The sequence below is a fragment of the Enhydra lutris genome, unplaced genomic scaffold (genome assembly GCF_002288905.1).
Source record: "Enhydra lutris kenyoni isolate GAN:26980312 unplaced genomic scaffold, ASM228890v2 scaffoldscaffold46, whole genome shotgun sequence".
NCBI lineage: Eukaryota > Metazoa > Chordata > Mammalia > Carnivora > Mustelidae > Enhydra > Enhydra lutris.
The window spans coordinates 16857334-16874908 of NW_019154130.1; the positions used below are offsets into that span (position 1 = coordinate 16857334).

The 17575-nt window shown below is 44.6% G+C and overlaps 1 protein-coding gene across 1 annotated transcript in view; it reads left to right on the plus strand.

Moving 5' to 3' along the window:
• Nucleotides 1–409: 409 nt before the first annotated feature.
• The window catches only part of LOC111156492 (myosin IH), a 44228-nt gene continuing 27062 nt past the window's right edge, over nt 410–17575 (plus strand). Inside the window, exons 1-13 of the mRNA XM_022517428.1 lie at nt 410–535; nt 2850–2965; nt 4135–4333; nt 5188–5268; nt 7936–8115; nt 10422–10520; nt 11337–11450; nt 11788–11859; nt 12492–12611; nt 13743–13810; nt 14325–14430; nt 14931–15011; nt 16587–16678. Of these exons, the coding sequence (XP_022373136.1) occupies nt 410–535; nt 2850–2965; nt 4135–4333; nt 5188–5268; nt 7936–8115; nt 10422–10520; nt 11337–11450; nt 11788–11859; nt 12492–12611; nt 13743–13810; nt 14325–14430; nt 14931–15011; nt 16587–16678 (1454 nt within the window). The remainder of the gene's footprint in view (nt 536–2849; nt 2966–4134; nt 4334–5187; nt 5269–7935; nt 8116–10421; nt 10521–11336; nt 11451–11787; nt 11860–12491; nt 12612–13742; nt 13811–14324; nt 14431–14930; nt 15012–16586; nt 16679–17575) is intronic.

The window sequence follows — 17575 nt, forward strand, 5'->3', positions numbered from 1 at the left end:
TGTCTAGGTTTGTATCCTGACTCTACCTTTTGGCAGGACGTATGCATGTTTTTTAATGTCTCTGGCCTCAGTTTCCACATCTGTTAAATGGGCACGGTAATAGCACATAACTTCATAAGGTTAGAATGAGGGTTAAAGGAGATAAAGGTCAGGTACATAGCATAGTATCTAACAGGGAGCTGTTGATGTTACTGTAATGCTTTTACTACCATCCCCCTTGTATCTCTAACCAATGGTAAACTCTTAACAGAGAGCAAATCTAATCTCCATGCTCTACCATCCCCAGGGTTGGGTATCTTGCTATGTCCATATTAGATGAGCAATAGGAACTACAGAGTAAGTGAGCCGCTGAGGAATGTTCTGTTTGCTGCAGAAAGAAGAAGTGAGGAGGAAGCACATTCGTCTGCACATGGAAGGCGCGCTAACCGCCAGGGACAAGGTCGGGGTGCAGGATTTTGTGCTGTTGGACGCCTACACCAGCGAATCTGCTTTTCTGGACAATCTTCGCAAGCGTTTCAGCGAGAACCTCATCTATGTAACGTAGCCCATTTCTCAGCTGTTCTCCTAGACTGGTGGTTCCCCCACCCCCACCCCGCCCCACCCCCGCCTCTCTTCACGGCCTCAATGATAGTGAACAGTATACCTCTGTTAGGTCAGCCTCTAAAGGGACGGGTGAAGGGACAACTGCCAGATGCATCCCGATCCTTCGTGTTAGGCTTTTAGGTTTGCCAGTGACAGAGACCCAGTTTAAACAGGTCTGACCCCCAAGATGCAATCTACCTACCTATGTCACTTTAGGGACCAGAAACAGATCTAGGGTCTTAGGGTGATGAGTCTTGAAGAGCCTCGAGGACTCTTTCTCCATCCCGCTTCTCTGCACCCTTTTGCAATGGTCTCTTTCTGGAGCCGACTCTGCAAGGTGGCAAGGTGGCAATGTGGCCCCCAGGACCAGGCTGATGTTGGTACAGAGGTGATAGCAAGTCTTCCCCAGAGACACAGATATTGGTTGGCTCTGATTGGCCCATTTTAGGTCATGTGCCTATCTCTGAACCAATCCCCCCGTAGCAAGGATGAGGAATGTTCTGATTGGCCAGGCTATTTACCCAGGCCCAGCCCTGGAAGTGAGGGACGAGGCAGGTGTGGACCTTACTGTAGGGTGGGGCTGGGGAAGGTTCTTCAAAGGAATCTGCTGGAAGAAGGAGGTCTAGATACGAGACAGGCAAACATAAGAGGTGTCTACCACATCCCATGAATCTTCAAGAGTCAAGACTGCAACATTTTACCAGAACTGTTCTTAGCTTGGTCTGGTTCCTTCTAGGGGCGGTCAGTTTTTAACTTCCCCATTAATCACCCCCCCACACACTTTGATCTGATTGGTCGGTTTTCAGGTAAATTCCTTTAGGGTAAACTCCACAGTGTGTGTGTGTGTGTGTGTGTGTGTGTGTGCGTGTGAGATGGAGTGTTATTAAATGCAATTAACTTTACTAAATCTTACTACCTTTTACTAAGAGTAAATTAGACAACCAAACCCAATCTAAAAATATTTGTCTTGCACCTATTTTGTTTTTAACAGTGACTGTGACTTAATCTGCAGTTGGAACCAAGGTTACTAGGAGAAATAAGCAAAGGGCTTTTCACAGTATATATTTTTAATTGTGGAAATAGATTTTATACATAAGCAAAGGAGAAAGAACGTGGTGTGGGGAAGTATTCATGGGACTGTAGGATCATCGTGAATAAATTGTTTCCAGTTTGAACAGAGAGACTCTTCAGAAACTATATTCTATCCTGAAAGATATCTACTGCTGGAAGCAATGCTGAATTTTCATCAAAATACAGTATTCTTATCTGTTCCCATTCTCTAACTTGATCCTAGAGATTAGAAATATTGGTGAGAATGATTTCAGGCATAATTAGTGTAATCTTGGGAACCTCCAAACTGCAGACTCTGGAATGAAAATCCAGAACAAACTCAGAATCAGAAAACTACAGATGCATTTTCAAAGGAGCCCACACATTTACTGTTTTCTCTTTCCGAGGTTAGAGTTTTGTGTCTTCATAACTGTGTTGGTCCTATTACAAATGGAAGCCCTTGAAAAACTTGACTCATAATAGAATCCCACACTGAAATCCAGGGAAATAGATGTGAGTGTTGGGAGTGCCCCCCCGATATCCCTGGGATGCATACCCACCCTGCTTTCATTCAGTGGCCAGCGAGACCTCAGCGACATGTAAACATAAATCAGAGCGTGGCGGCCCCTTCTGAAAGCTCTCCATGCAGTCTGAAGCGGGTATTTCACATCAGTAGGGAGAGTGATATCTGCACCATGCACTACATTTGGAATAAATCCCCAGTTCTTCATGCCCTGTGTCATCGGAACTTGCTCCCTCTCGGACATCATATCTTACCATTTCCATTCTCCCCTCCCACACTGGCCTCTAGGACAGTCAGCCTGTCACATTTGTCCCCTTTCCTCCTTTTTTTCTCCATGAGTGGCTCCTCATCCTTCAAGTCCCAGCTCAGAGTCCCCTCCTTAGAGAAGACTGCCCTAAGCCCAAGAGCTAAGGTGGCCTTCCTTGGTCATTCGCATTCTCATTACCCTAGGAACACCTTTCTTACCATCCTAATTGAAGCTGTCTTGATCCCTTGGTTGGTTGTCTGGGCCCCCGCCCCCACCCCGTGCACACACATGGAAGCTTCATGACAGCGGAGACACTACCTGTCTTATTTATTATTTTATATCCCCAGCGTGGAATGAATGTGTGGGGGGTCATAGCATGTGATGGTCTTTTGCTAAAGCTGTTTGCACCCCGGGATTCCTCACTAGTGCTTTGGTCTGTTCCTCTAGACCTATATTGGGACCCTCCTTGTGTCTGTGAACCCATACCAGGAGCTTGGAATCTACACTGTGAGCCAGATGGAACTTTATCAAGGGGTCAATTTCTTTGAACTGCCACCACATGTGTAAGTAGCATGTACGAGCGTCACCAATAGTGTTTCCCTCTTTCCTTCCTCTTTTTCTTTTATCTCTCCCTCCTTCCTACTCACCCATCCACCCATCCATCCATCCATCCATCCACCTACTCACTCACCCATTCATCCATCCAAATCCTTGATGAATGCTCATTAGGTTTTATACCTCACTTAAACAGCTGCCTTCTTGTGAACTGTCTTTCAGTGCAGTAGAAAACATCAAATCATGGTTGACTCTCAGCTTAAATATCATGAGGGGTGGAATCTTTTGCACCTGCTGAGAGATCCAAGAGTGAGGCTTTGGAGGTGTCTTTTCTGTAAAGAGGTTTGCTACAGTGCCATCTACTGGTGTCTGAGTGTCATGACAGCTAAGGAGCATCCCTGCTGGTAGTAGGGCTTCAGATCCTGTCCCATCTATATGTGACTCGGGCTTTGCTGAAATCTCAGTTCTCCCTGGTTGACTGCTGGACTAATATTTAGGCTCTCCCTCCATTTTTCTTGGTGACTCATCTCTTTACCTCCTAAGGGATTTATAAACTTTTTTGCATCACTACTACCAACAATGTCCAAAATAACCAGCTTTCAAACTCAGCCACATGGGAATATTAGTGTCTCGGGAGATTAGTGTCTTCATCTTTGCAGATAAAGCCCTTATAATAGTTTTATGTCTCATTCTGTAGATATCCCCGAGCTTTTAAGATTGTTTCAGTTTCTTGTCTCTATACTCTTACTTCAGAAGGTTTTGAGGGAAAGAAGAAACACGAGATCTTCGTATATCCACCGAGTGTTTAAAATATTTAGATGGGATGTTATTTCCACCTACAGCTAATAGCATGTCTCCTGGGGATGTAAATTAATATCTGGTTTGTTCTTATAAGAAATGTTGGATTTTTTCCAAATAAATCCATCCCACTATTAAGAAATGTCCACTATTATTCACATTCTCCGTTTTAACTCAGCTGTTTGAGTACTGACTTCTGGAATACTTTATGCATGATCAGTCAATGGGTCATGGTGAGAGTTTGGTATCTGAGGTCAGGGTTTTGTACCCCTTGTCTGGATGTGGTTTCCTGAGGCAGGGAGCTCTGATGATGTCACAGGTGAGGGAAGCAACAGCATGGTCCCTTCCTGGTCCTTCCATTTCTGCCCCACTCCTCCAGCTACGCCATAGCTGACAACGCATACCGTATGATGTGCTCTGAGCTAAACAACCACTTCATCCTCATTTCTGGAGAGAGCGGGGCAGGGAAAACAGAGGCCTCCAAGAAGATTCTGCAGTATTTTGCTGTGACCTGCCCAATGACCGAGTCACTCCAAATAGCCCGTGACAGACTGCTGCTCTCCAATCCTGTGTTGGAGGTAAGTGATCTTTGAGGATTTGTGGAGGGGAAGTTCTAGGGAGGTCACTAAGTAAGGAGAATCCTCTGCCTGGGCAGATCATCATCTGGGTATTAAGTAGAGGTGTCTCAAGGGCAGGATCATGGTTAAGGGCATAACTTTGACGTCCAGCAGGCGTAGCTGCTGATCCCAGGGCCACCGTGTGCCAGCAAGCTTCAGCAAATCACTCCACATCCCAGATTCTGTTTGCCTTTCTGTGGAATGGGTCTATTCGTAGTTTCTACCTCTTAGGAGGATTTGAGGGTAAAACAAGATGGATGGATACAAAGCACCCAGCAGAACTAGTAGTCACTAAAGTCATTAATATTTTTCTTATTTAACTGGAGTCATCTTGATGATTCCGCCATTGCAATTCACTGACTTGCTGGACGATTTCAAACAGGTTATTTTATTGTGGGTTTTTGTTGCCCTTCATGGTAAAGATGTTTGTGGCCGAAGGAATTTTCCCAATGGACCTATGGTCTGAACAATTCACCTCTTCAATATAAAAAGGGGTCTTGTGCTATAGTTTCTGGAAGAGCAAGGACGTAGTTTCCTTGATATCTGCCCGTAGTCATGCCTAGACTGGATGCCAGAGAGAAGACACATTTCCCTCCTCTCTAGCTCCATCCCAGGATTTGGCATCAAATCCTCTATACTTAGTGGTTTCTTCTTAGAAGATAAAGAATGGCTTTCATCCCTGGCCCCCCTTCTCCTCTCCATTTTCATAATCATGGCATTTGGGGGTAGGAAGTTGACGAGCACGGTGAGCTCAAGTGAACTGTCATCGCAGTTTGGTTCAGTCTGTCCCTGTCTCCCTCACTTTGTATTCCAAGGCTTTTGGAAATGCCAAAACACTCCGGAATGACAACTCCAGCAGATTTGGAAAATACATGGACATACAGTTTGACTATAAGGTACACTGAAGTTCCTATTACTGGTTCATGGGGACCCCTTAACCGGCCAGTGACAGCAGCCTGACCCAAGGTTCCTCAAGGGAGGAAGGGCTTTAGTGGTTCAAATAAGTAAAAACTCCAGGCTTAGTGCTATTTTGGGAGATACAAATAAAGACCACAATGAGATACTATGTCCTACTTTCTAGGGTGGGGGCAAAACTTAAGAAGTCTGGTGATACTAGCTGTTGGTGGAGATGTGGACCGTTAGGAACTCTAACCTGTTGCCGGTGGGGAGTATGTGGGTACAACCCATTTGGAAAACCGTACGCTGTCTCGTGGAAGTTGAAATCCGCATAAGCCATTCCTCTCCTGGGGATATTCCTGTAGATCTGCAAGCATGCCCACAAGAGCCCTGCTCATCATGGTAAAAGGACTGGGAACAGCCAACGCACCCAGAGGGCTGAGTGTCCATCAACACAATGGTGGGTCGCCCACCCAGGGAAGCATCGCATAGCAGCAAGAACAGATGAATGACAGCTAGCTGCACAGAACACGGTCAAGTCTTAGGAATGTCCTGTGTGTCAGGGTGATGCCCGAGAACAAGCCCATGCAAACCATGTATTGTTTGGGCATACATAATTAGACGGCATAGGTGGGCAAACGTTTTTGGATAGGGCCAGGTGGTCTGTGTTTTAGACTTTGTGGACCCTATCGTTTCGGTCACAAGTACTCGGCTCTGTTGTTGTGGTATGGAAGAAACCAAAGACCACGCATAATGGGAGAGTATGGTCGTATGTTGCACAGAGCTTAAATAGGGCTGATGCAGGTAGGGGCAGGTGGACAGAGTTCTCAAGGACATAGAATTCCCGGTGACAAAGCGCGTCACTTAGACCAGAGAACAGTCGCTGGTGGGGCGTAGAGTGGAGTGACGCAAGACTGGCTAAGGTTTTCCCGGAGGCCTGTACATGGACTTCTGGCAAAGTGTGCCTAGACTTTGGAAAAAATGGAATAGTTATGTCTGTTTTAAAGCTTCTTACTGAAATTCAACACACATGCTAAAAAGGACACAAATCGTGAGTACAGCTTGATGAGTTTTACTTGTGTGTATCTCCCTTTGATAACCAGTACTTAGATCAAGAGAGAAAAATTTCTAGGGGCACCTGAGTGGCTCAGTTGGTTAAGAATCTGCCTTCGGCTCAGGTCGTGATCTTGGGGTCGTGAGATCGAGTCCTGCATCCGGCTCCTTGCTCAGCCAGGAGTCTGCTTCTCCCTCTGTCTCTGCCTGCCACTCCCCCCTCTTGTGCTCCCTCTCTTTCTGTCAAATAAATGAATAAAATCTATTAAGAAGAAGATGTACAAATTTCTAGTGCCTAGAAGAATCTCCTGCTTTTCTCTGAAAGTGCCTGCCTTCCCAGAAGTTACCAACTGTTCCAACCTCTATAATCAGATGAATTTGGCTGGTTCTTGAGCCTCGTGTAGATGGAATTATGCAGTATGTTCTAGTTTGTGTCTGGCTGCTTTCCATCAACGTTCTACCTGTCAGTTTCATTCGTGTCACTTTGTGTAGCAGCTGGTCATTCTTGGCTTATGTGACCTCTTCACTATCTGTTAACCTGTTGATGGACATTTGGCTTTTCTGATTTGGGGCTATCAAAGAGTGCTCTGAACATCCTTGCACGTGTCCTTGAGTAGATATTGGTAGTCACTTATGTTGGGTGCTTGCTTGGAAGTAACATTGCTGGGCTCTCACCAGCGATGTTAGGACAGTGCATGACAGTTCTCATGGCCAGCAGGGTTCTCTATACCCTAGTCAACATTTGATATTGCCAGTCCTCTTGGTTTGAGACATTCTGGTCAAGTGCAGTGGTTTTCTGCTTTATGTTCGTATTTCCCTAATTATAAATGAAGTCCAGATAACTGGCCAATTAAAAATTTGGCGCTAAAGCATTTTGCCCATTTTAAAGTAGGTTGTTTTTCTCATTTTGCTTTGCAGGAGTTCTATATATGTTCTGGAATACAAATTCTCTGCTGGAATATTCTTAAAAATAGTGTGGGGGCACCTGGATGGCTCAGTCGGTTAAGCAGCTGCCTTCAGTTCAGGTCACGATCCCAGAGTCCTGGGATGGAGTCCCATGTCAGGTTCCCTAATCAGCAGGGAGTCTGCTTCTCCCTCTCCCTCTGCCACTCCCCCTGCTTGGGCTCTCTCTCTCACACACATAAATAAAATTTTTAAAAATAAATAAAAGTATGCTATTGGCACGAGGGTATATAAACAGGCCAGTGGACCAGAATGGGGTCTGCAAAGTCCTCCACATAAGATATAGTCCCCTAGCTTATGACCGAGGCCCACTGTGACTGAATAGGGATAGGAGTGCCTTGCTGGTAAATAGTGCTATCAATTGGAAATTCATGTGAATAAGAACTTTGACCCTCTACCTCACTCCATATACGAAATTTCAAGCACAGTCCTAAACCTGAATGGTAAAATAATCCCACTTCTAGACAGAAGTACAGAAAATCTCTCTCATGACCTCAGGGTAGGCAAACATGTTTTTAAAAAAGAGGCCAGAAAACGCTAGGCTTAGAAGAACCATCATTCGAATTCAGAATTTCCCTGCCTCAGAAGACACCAGCAAGGTAATGGCTTAGTTATTATTGTCATTGTGCCTTTTTTGCTCTGTTCTCAAGGGCATTCCCGTAGGTGGGCATATCATCAGTTACCTGATAGAAAAGTCTCGAGTCGTCTATCAAAACCAGGGCGAGAGGAACTTCCACATCTTCTATCAGCTGCTGGATGGTGGCGAAGAGGAGCTCCTTGCATACCTGGGACTTGAGCGGGACCCCCGGCTGTACAAATACCTCTCACAGGTTGGAAGCACCTGGCTTGGGTGGCCCTTTGGAGGCAGCAATCAAGGGTGTTAGTGGGAGCTTCTGTGGGATGGCCAAGAACTTTCTCATTACCACTCTGGAGGTATCCTACAGACTGGTTTATGGACACTTACCATAACCCCTCTGTTTATGCCTGGCAGGTAGATGGTAGATCATCTTGGTAAAGTAACCAATCTCTAGGTGAGGGGTTCTCAGCACTGGCTGAAATTAGAATCACCAGAGGAGGTTTATCAATACCCACGCACACACACGCACACTCTCTCTCTCACACATCTCTGGCCCCTACCCTCCAGCGATCCAGATCTAATTGGTCTGGGGTGGGATGGGAACCTCAGAGTTGTGTTAAACACTCCCCCATGATTCGGTGTAATTAAGTGAATGCTCCGTGATTCTAAGTCATAGTGGGAGCGAGAACTGCTGGTCTAAGTGTGAGGGTAACTTGCTGTCCACCCGTGTCCACAGCCCGTGCTGCATCCTGCTTTCAAAACTAATTAGGAAAAGACCCTCCTCCTCCTCGCCTCCCATCCTGAGACTTGTTGGCAGCAAAATGAACATACTTCCTTACAGAAAGCATTCAGGCCATTCCTAGGATCCAGCGCTGTGAAAGGGGCTTTCAGAATGTAACCTCTCCCCCAACCATTAGTCTTTCTGCAGCCAGCACGAAGACTGGGGAAGGTCTAGATTGTACAGCACCTACCAATCTTTGATGCCACTAGCACCTTTCTCCCCTGAGATCTTTGGATTTTTCTCTTCTTTACTGGGCCTGGCTTTGAATGGAGGTCTCTTGGCAGAGTGCCAGTGGGGACATCACTTGAGAAAGAGAATGAGGTCTTAGGAAGTGAATCTTGTAAAAGAAGGACCAACATTTCATAGTAAGTCATGGAGAAAGAATAGGCATGACTGAAATTTATCTTGAAAAATGAGGCGATATAATGAAGACAAAAGAATCCTATAATCTCCTTTTACAAACTTTGTCCTGATTGTTAGAATGAAGAGTAACTCAAATTTGATTTTTTTTTTTTTTTGAGGACCAAATTTTTCTAACAAAGCTGTGTGGTAGCATCACACTTGACTTTCTATAGCCTGATCAGAGAGGGTCAATCTATAAAAAGTATTTGTGGGCTTCATTCTTTTACCCAAGGGCTTCTCCTAACCCTTTGATATTCAAATCATTCCCTTTTGGGATGTATCTTGTCTTCATCCTTGCAGATATTTTTCTGGTTCTGTTTCATTTGGCCAGATCTTCATGCCACGGCGGCTTTGGAGATGGTTCAAGGGATGCACCAGTATTATTTTGTTCAATTTTGTGTTCTCTCATAACTTTGACAGACTTCCTGACTTTGCTTGGCGGTATACCCATACTACTTCTGAACTTCTAGGTGTCCTGCAGGGACTGACCTAAGATGGCCCCATCCTGGTGGGGGCGGGAACAGACGCTGGTTGAACGGGGAGGGGGGAGGGATATTTGGGAAGTTGCAGATTTAACAGTGATCTGTTCACTAGTGAATATTTTCATGCTATGGCCCCTCTGGTTTCCCTGTGTAACAGGAAAATCTTTGAAGATGACAGATCTTCAGATAGCCAGGAATCCAGGGACACCCTGTACTATAAAAGCAAAAAACAAACAAACCAAAAAAAAAAACAACCATAAAAAAACCCTCATCTAGAAGTCTTCCCTTTAAATTGCGACATTTGGTGGTGTGTGTCTTATCTAAAAGACAACTTCTAAAGTGGTGGAACATCTCATCACATCTCTGCTGGGGATTGTATCCGTCAGCTGTCTCTCTCTAAATGCCAAACTTTTGTTTTCTCTAGTGAGGGTCTCTTTTCACTTCGTCCCACCCTGCAGTTTCTGCTGGAGGTTGTAAGAGCATCAAGATGCTTTCTGAATTTCAGGGCTGTCCTTTCCCTGCACATTTTAGCAGATGTTTCTTGAGACAAGCATCTTCTATTTATTTGGCAAATATGACAAGGAAAACTAAAACACACACATACATACACACACACACACACACACACATATTCAAAGAGATATACCACTAATGTGTACCTTTCAAAGTTTTCCCAAGATAAAGATGAAATTCTAAATAAGTTTGAAAAAAGCAAATCACCCTCTGCTAGCTGATTAGCGAAACCTACCTTTTTATGATTTAGAACATTCTAGAACTACTAGCTCTTGTGTGTTTATAAAAAAAAAACAAAAACCTCCAATTCAAGGCTAGGTGTGGGCATGGCTCACTGCCCCTATAAAAATGACATTAAGCAACCCAATTCTATGTCAACAGGGTCATTGTGCCAAAGAGTCATCTATTAATGACAAGAACGACTGGAAAACTGTTTCCAGTGCCTTTTCTATCATCGATTTTACTGAAGATGACCTCGAGGTATGAGCTCCAAGGGCAGAACTGCTGGTCCGTGGGTCTGGGATTGACAAAACATTGCTGGTATCTTGGTGGCCACCTAGTGGGCTTGCCAGATTCAGCCAATAAAAATCCAGCACGCCTAGCTGCATTTTAATGGTCACCATCATTTGGGGGCACCATTTGGGACCAAAATTAGTCATTGCTTGTCTGAAATTCCAATGTTAAACTGTGCATTCTGCATTTCATCGGGCAGACAAAAGACTTCCCGGTGCTGTATGCGAAGAGGAGGTCATGTTTCTTCCTTCTCTCAAATCTAATCTCAAATATTTAAGATGCCCTAGAACAGCAGGATTGTATCTTATTTACACTTCTATTTTTGAACAAACTGGAGCAAATTGTAAGCTTTATAAACATTGTGTTTTTACATCCTTTTTTTTTTTTGATGGCTAAAACTATTCTTTCATGGGCCAGAATTACAATTTTAAAATATCATATTTATGTAAATATATATATCTTGGATCATGGCATTTGCATAGAAAATGGCTTATTGGTGGGGAGGGGGTAGGGAAGATAGAAAATAGAAGTGTCCTATCCTGGAGAATGGGCAAAGCTTCCTCTCCACCCTGCGCTGAAGCTCTCTACCCCTCTTCCCTTAACATCTGAGGTAGGTAAGAGGCTGATTTCGGGGGAAGGAGGAAATCAGCTTGGTTCTGTGAGCTCAGGACTGAAATTGGGACGGGGGTGGTTTTCCTTGTGATGACGTCTCCTGTGATGGCAGTCACCAGTTAGGTTGCTGCCCCCCTTTCCCCCTTCTCCTCGCCCTTTCCAACATTCTAGAATCTCTTTGGAATTATTGCCAGCGTCCTACACCTAGGAAACATTTGTTTCGAAGAGAACCACCAAGGCTGTGCCACCATACCAGACACCCATGAGATCAAATGGATTGCCAAGGTGACGTTCCACTTTTGAAATGTAGAGGGAAGGCCTGGCCCTTTTTGGAGATGGAAGGGCAGGACGGGGGAGCTTGAGGCAGCTGGATGCCCAGGTCCCAAGTGGCTAATACCATGTCTATCTGGCTGGTACTGCCCAGGAAAATTAAAGAGCATGGGACAAGTGAGGGAGGGGGTAAAACCAGCTGGACATGAGATAGTATGTGATCTGTTTTGCATTTAATCAAGCTTATCAGTCAGAGCATATAATCCTGGGCCTGGAAATCACACCAGTTCTTTACACATTGGCAAAAATCAAATCCAATCACTGAATGGCATTTTGGTTTCCACTTTTTCAGCTCCTGGGAGTCCACCCCTCCATCCTTCTGGAAGCTCTCACCCACAGAAAGATTGAAGCCAAAACTGAGGAGGTAACAATGCCTCTAGGTGGAAATGGACCTGCCCTTCCTCCTAGGGCTGCTGCCTGCCTCATGCAAGAGGAGGATGGTGGTCCTGGAGGAGGCCAGACCCCAGCCTTCCAGCTTCTTCTGGGACCTCCTGTCTCAGCCTCCCCATCCCGAACTGTTACACCAAACTCCCATGCCTCCCTTTCACCATGCCTTTCCTCCATGAAGTCTTTGCACATGCTATTCCCTCTGCTGGAACACTGTTCCCTGTGCTTCTCCCAACACCTTCTCATCCTTCAGTTCCTGGGGTCACATCCTCAAAGAGCCTTCCTGATCATCCCACGCCCTCCTAAAACACCATAGGTATCTCCTCACTTTGCTCTCAGCTTGCAACATGACTGTGTGCAGCAATGTCCCATCCCCCAACTGTGAACCCACAGAGGCTAGAATTATCTGTCTGGGTCAGAGCTGTATCTCAGCAGCTCCATGCCTGGCACGTATTGGGCTCCTGCCTGAACGCTTGCAGGTGGGGGTGGTGTCTTCCCCTAGCACCTATCTTTCACTGGCCGTCATTAAAGGCTAATTTGAAAACTCAGAAAGGGATGGGATTTTTTTTTTTTAAACCTCTGTAATGATGCCCCTGTTGTTGTTCTCAGGTAATATGCCCATTGACACTAGAACTCTCTGTCTACGCTAGAGATGCAATGGCCAAGGCCGTTTACGGAAGAACATTTACTTGGCTGGTCAACAAAATCAACTCTTCCTTAGTGAACAAGGTTTGTCCACACATTTTTAGATGACTCACTCTCGGTAACGTGGAAATGTTTTATGACTGACATCATCACTCTAAAGAATTTGTGAGCATCGGCCATCGGCCTCCTGATGGCCAGGGGCGGTGTCCTTCAGCATCTACATTTCCAGCACACAGCAGGCTCACAAAAATGCCCACTGAGGGCTCCTGGGTGCCTCAGGGGGTTAAGCCTCTGCCTTCAGCTCAGGTCATGATCTCAGGGTCCTGGGATCGAGTCCTGCATCATGCTCTCTGCTTGGCAGGGAGCCTGCGTCGTCCTCTCTCTCTCTACCTGCCTCTCTGCCTGCTTGTTATCTCTCTGTGTCAAATAAATAAATAAATAAAATCTTTTAAAAAAATGCCCACTGAATGATTGTGTCTCAAAGTGGGAATGCACGGTATTTGCAGTACACCAGATGGCTTTCAGTGTACATGGAAAGTTTTGACTTTAACAGTAGTATGTTTTAACATGTGTAAGAAAATAATAAAAGTCTTTCCAACTCACCCTAAGTGGACTTATTTAAGTAATAAGGGGGAGTTTATTCAAAGCTAGAAATTAAGGAAAGGGTACTGGGGCACAGACATAGATGTAAAACTCCAGGAGGTAGTATGTAAAGGACAGATTTGGAAGGCCTTGGCTCAAGACACCATACCGGATGTTAAATTGTGGCCCTTTCAGAAAAAAGCAGTCATATTCTCATTAAATATCCATCCTGTCTGACAGCTCTTGGTCCTCTGTTTAAAATGGTATTCAAACCACCCATCCTCTCTCCTGGATAAACATCTCTTTTGCTGCTGTCTCTAGAGGTCTCTTTCTTTGGGATTGACGTGGGCTCGGGAGACTGAGAAGGGCTGAAGCAAGGTTGTGAATCAGAAGGGGAAGGTCTCACGTCTTGGGTGGCAGACATCGAAGCCGCAGTGGGATGCTGGCAGGCTTCAGGGCAGAGGAGTGGGCTGGGAAATTCCTTTCCATCTCATGATTCCTCTGTGAGCCAATGCTGAAAAGAGAGATGATGGGAGCTGTATAACCAAGTCCAAGCTTTGGAGGCAGCTACTGCGTTTTAAGAGTCATTAAGTAAAAGACCTAACAACAAGCAATGTGTGTTACTTTGACTAGGATTTCACCAAGAAAACTGTGATCGGATTGCTGGATATCTATGGGTTTGAGGTCTTCGACAAGAATGGGTGAGTTCGTCATTACATACTGGTCCTCTGTTCTCCTTTAGGGTGTGAGTCTGGTTTAAGGCATCTCTAGTGTTATGGGAATTGGTTTTCCCATCCTCAGAAATTCTCTGGGTTTCTATAGCTGCTAATTCATCGACTATTCCAGAATTGGAATAACCATAAAAAATGCAAACGTCTTTTAGCTTGACTCTTCTGATCTCTTTAGTAAATGATATGACTAATAAGGATTTTGCTTTCTCTGTTAAAAAGCATATTTAAAAATAAGTAAATACAATTTTTAATTGGTCTACGCGTGTAGCTCTAGTTAATTAAATTTTTGCATCTCGAGGCGCCTGGGTGGCTCGTTCTAAGCCTTTGGCTCAAGTCATGATCCCAGATTCCTGGGATCGAGCCCCACTTCGGACTCCTGGATCAGTGGGGAGCCTGCTTCTCCTACTCCCCCTGCTGGTACTTTGTCAAATAAATCTTTTTAAATTAATTAATTACTAATTATTGATTAATTTTCCCTCTCTAGTTTTGAACAGTTCTGCATCAATTATTGCAATGAGAAACTCCAGCAACTGTTGATTGAGAGAACCCTAAAGGCAGAACAGGCAGAATATGAAATGGAAGGTATAGAGGTAAAACATTTTAATGTTTTCTCCTCATTTGATTTCTTATTCTAGCGAAAGAGATTCACTTGAGCAATAATATTTCACTGGAGATTTTATCCTCATTTGTACTCAGAATTATTTTTCACTCTTTCTCTGAGTGTGTCCTGGGAAATTACTTTGACCTTCAGGAAGTTTTGTTTTAAGTTGGAGGTAAAAATCAAGTTTTGGAAAATCACTTTAAAAGAGAGATATTTGGGAGCACCTGGGTGACTCAGTGGGTTAAAGCCTCTGCCTTCGGCTCAGGTCATGATCTCAGGGTCCAGGGATCGAGCCCCGCATCGGGCTCTCTCTGCTCAGCGGGGAGCCTGCTTCCCCCTCTCTGCCTGCCTCTCTGCCTGCCTCTCTACTTGTGATCTCTGTCTGTCAAATAAATAAATAAAATCTTAAATAAATAAATAAATAAAAGAGAGATATTTTATGTTGATCTAAATCCTCCTTGGGGAATTCTTTGGTCTCTGTCGTTTTAGTGGGAACCAATTCAGTATTTCAACAACAAGATCATCTGTGATTTGGTGGAAGAGAGACACAAAGGAATCATTTCCATTCTGGTGAGAATTAAGAGACTTCATACGGTGTTGCCAATGCACAGAAGAATTTCCCCCAGGCTTCAGAGGGTTGCTTAGGATGAGCAGAAAACCAGAAACCATAAAGGGAGGTTTTACCAAGAACGTCCGTTGGTCCTGAGTTGAGACTTCTCAGGATGCACCTGTGACTTGATCTCGAGCCGTTGCACCTTCTGAGAACATCCCCGGCCACCGATCCTCAGTTGTTCCAATTCAGACATCACTTTTTTAAATGTAAAGGCCGATCAGAAATCATTTCTTTGCCTTCCCATTGGCGATCATCTTCCTTCTAACGAAAATTAACAGGTCCCTTTTCTCCTCCTGCCCCCTCCTCCATCTAACTGTTGGGTGAACAAGATTCCAAAGCCCAGCAGGACATTGATGGGTGGTGACTGCAGTTGCCAGGGCACCATCTGGATTCAGATCCCAGCCCCTCCCTACACTTACTAGCTGTGTAAACTTAAGTGGGTGTTTTAACCTCTCTGCGCTCCAATCTCCTTGTCTTCAAGTGGGTGCGATGATTCGAGCCCTTATCTTAAGAGGAACTGTAAGGACGAGTTGAGATCGTATAGGCACAGGGCTTAGAATTATGCTGGTGTGTGGCAAGCCTTCAGACTCTAGTCGCTCAACAGATAGCATCAGTGCTTACTTGGTGCTATGATTTGGACACAGCAGTGGACAAAACGGATCAAACCCGCTACACTCACAAGGCTTTAAATTCTAGCACAGAGACGGACAAGGAACAGGTTAATGGGCAAAATAAGGAGGTTGCACGATGAAGAAAAAAACAGAAAAGATTAGATGTGGTGGGGAGGACGATCCAATTTTAGGTAAGATGGTCTGGGAAGGGCCGTGTGGACATCTGGGGACCACAGACTGACCTAAGCTATTCTGTGTGTACTCAATGCTCATACGGATTGCCAGACTAGTATTTTTAAATATTTTAGTAGTAAATATTTGTTCCTGTGTGGTTTCGCATAGATGGAATCAGAAAGCCTAGAGATCCTACTTCAGAAGAGTCGTCTCACCAACCTGAACCCAGTTTTTGTTTTTTCTTGCTGTTTTAATAAAAGCTGCAGGGTTGATTCATTTTTTAAGATGGTCCATTAAATGTTAACAATGTTAAGGACCCGAAATAGAAAGTAGACACAGCTGGAGAAATGTGAAAAAATCAGATGTACCTGGTTTTATTTCTTTTTACCAGAAGACTTTGCTCCTAGTAAAAAGGAGATACGTCCTTAGCCAGCAAAGACTGGTTAAGAGAAAATGAGGTGGTATGTTTAAGTAAGTTGGTCATGGAGACTGTGGAGGGTCCTTGGAAAGACTCTGGAAGTATGACGAGTCCAAGAGTTGACTTGCCAAAGAATTTCCCATCCCTCTGAGATGCTAGGTGCCTGGAACAGATTGGTGCCCTCTCACCCCCAATATTCACCTGAACTTGTGTTCGATAAGAGAATTTTAGTCCAGTACATTCTGCCACAGCTGGCAAAGGCATTTAAACTTGGAATTGATGGCATGTTATGGAGACTATGCATTGAAGCTTCTGTTTTTCTCTGGAAGGATGAAGAATGTATCCGTCCCGGTCCCGCAACAGATTTGAGTTTCCTGGAGAAATTGGAAGAGAAAGTAGGGAAGCATGCACACTTCCAAACGTATGTATCTCGCTTGGGAAGCTCTTGCCTGGGGAAGCTCATTGTAGATCCTCTTTCTTGGATATGTGGGCAGTGGATCCCATAGCTGTAATTCATACGCTGCTTCGTACGTTGAAACGTGATGCACCATAAGGATGCACCAACTCATATACATCATACCTTTTGTTAGTGGAAATCAAATTCAAATGAATTCTGGGTAGAATGTTCGAAGATTTTGTATCTGTGATCATTACATTTTGGATAGAGTCACATGCATGAAATAGTTGTTTTGTTTTTATTATTGTTTTTTATTATGTGAGTCACCATACAGTATGTCACTAGTTTTTGATGTAGCGTTCCAAGATTCACTGTTTGCATATAACACCCAGTGCTCCATGCAATCCGTGCCCTCCTTAATACCCACCACCCAGCCAACCCATCCCCCACACCCCTCCCCTCTAAAACCCTGTTTGTATCTCAGAGTCCACAGTCTCTCATGGTTCATCTCCCCCTCTGATTCCCCACCGCTTCATTTTTCTCTTCCTTCTCCTAATGTCCTCCGTGTTATTCCTTATGTTCCACAAATAAGTGAAACCATATGATAATTGACTTTCTCTGCTTGACTTATTTCACTCAGCATGATCTCCTCCAGTCCCATCCATGTTGATACAAAAGTTGGGTATCCATCCTTTCTGATGGCTGAGGAATATTCCATTGTGTATATGGACCATATCTTCTTTTTTTTTTTTAAAGATTTTATTTATTTATTTGACAGAGATTACAAGTAGGCAGATAGGCAGGCAGAGAGAGGGGGAAGCAGGCTCCCCGCTGAGCAGAGAGCCCAATGCGGGGCGCAGTCCCAGGACCCTGAGATCATGACCTGAGCCGAAGGCAGAGGCTTTAACCCACTGAGCCACC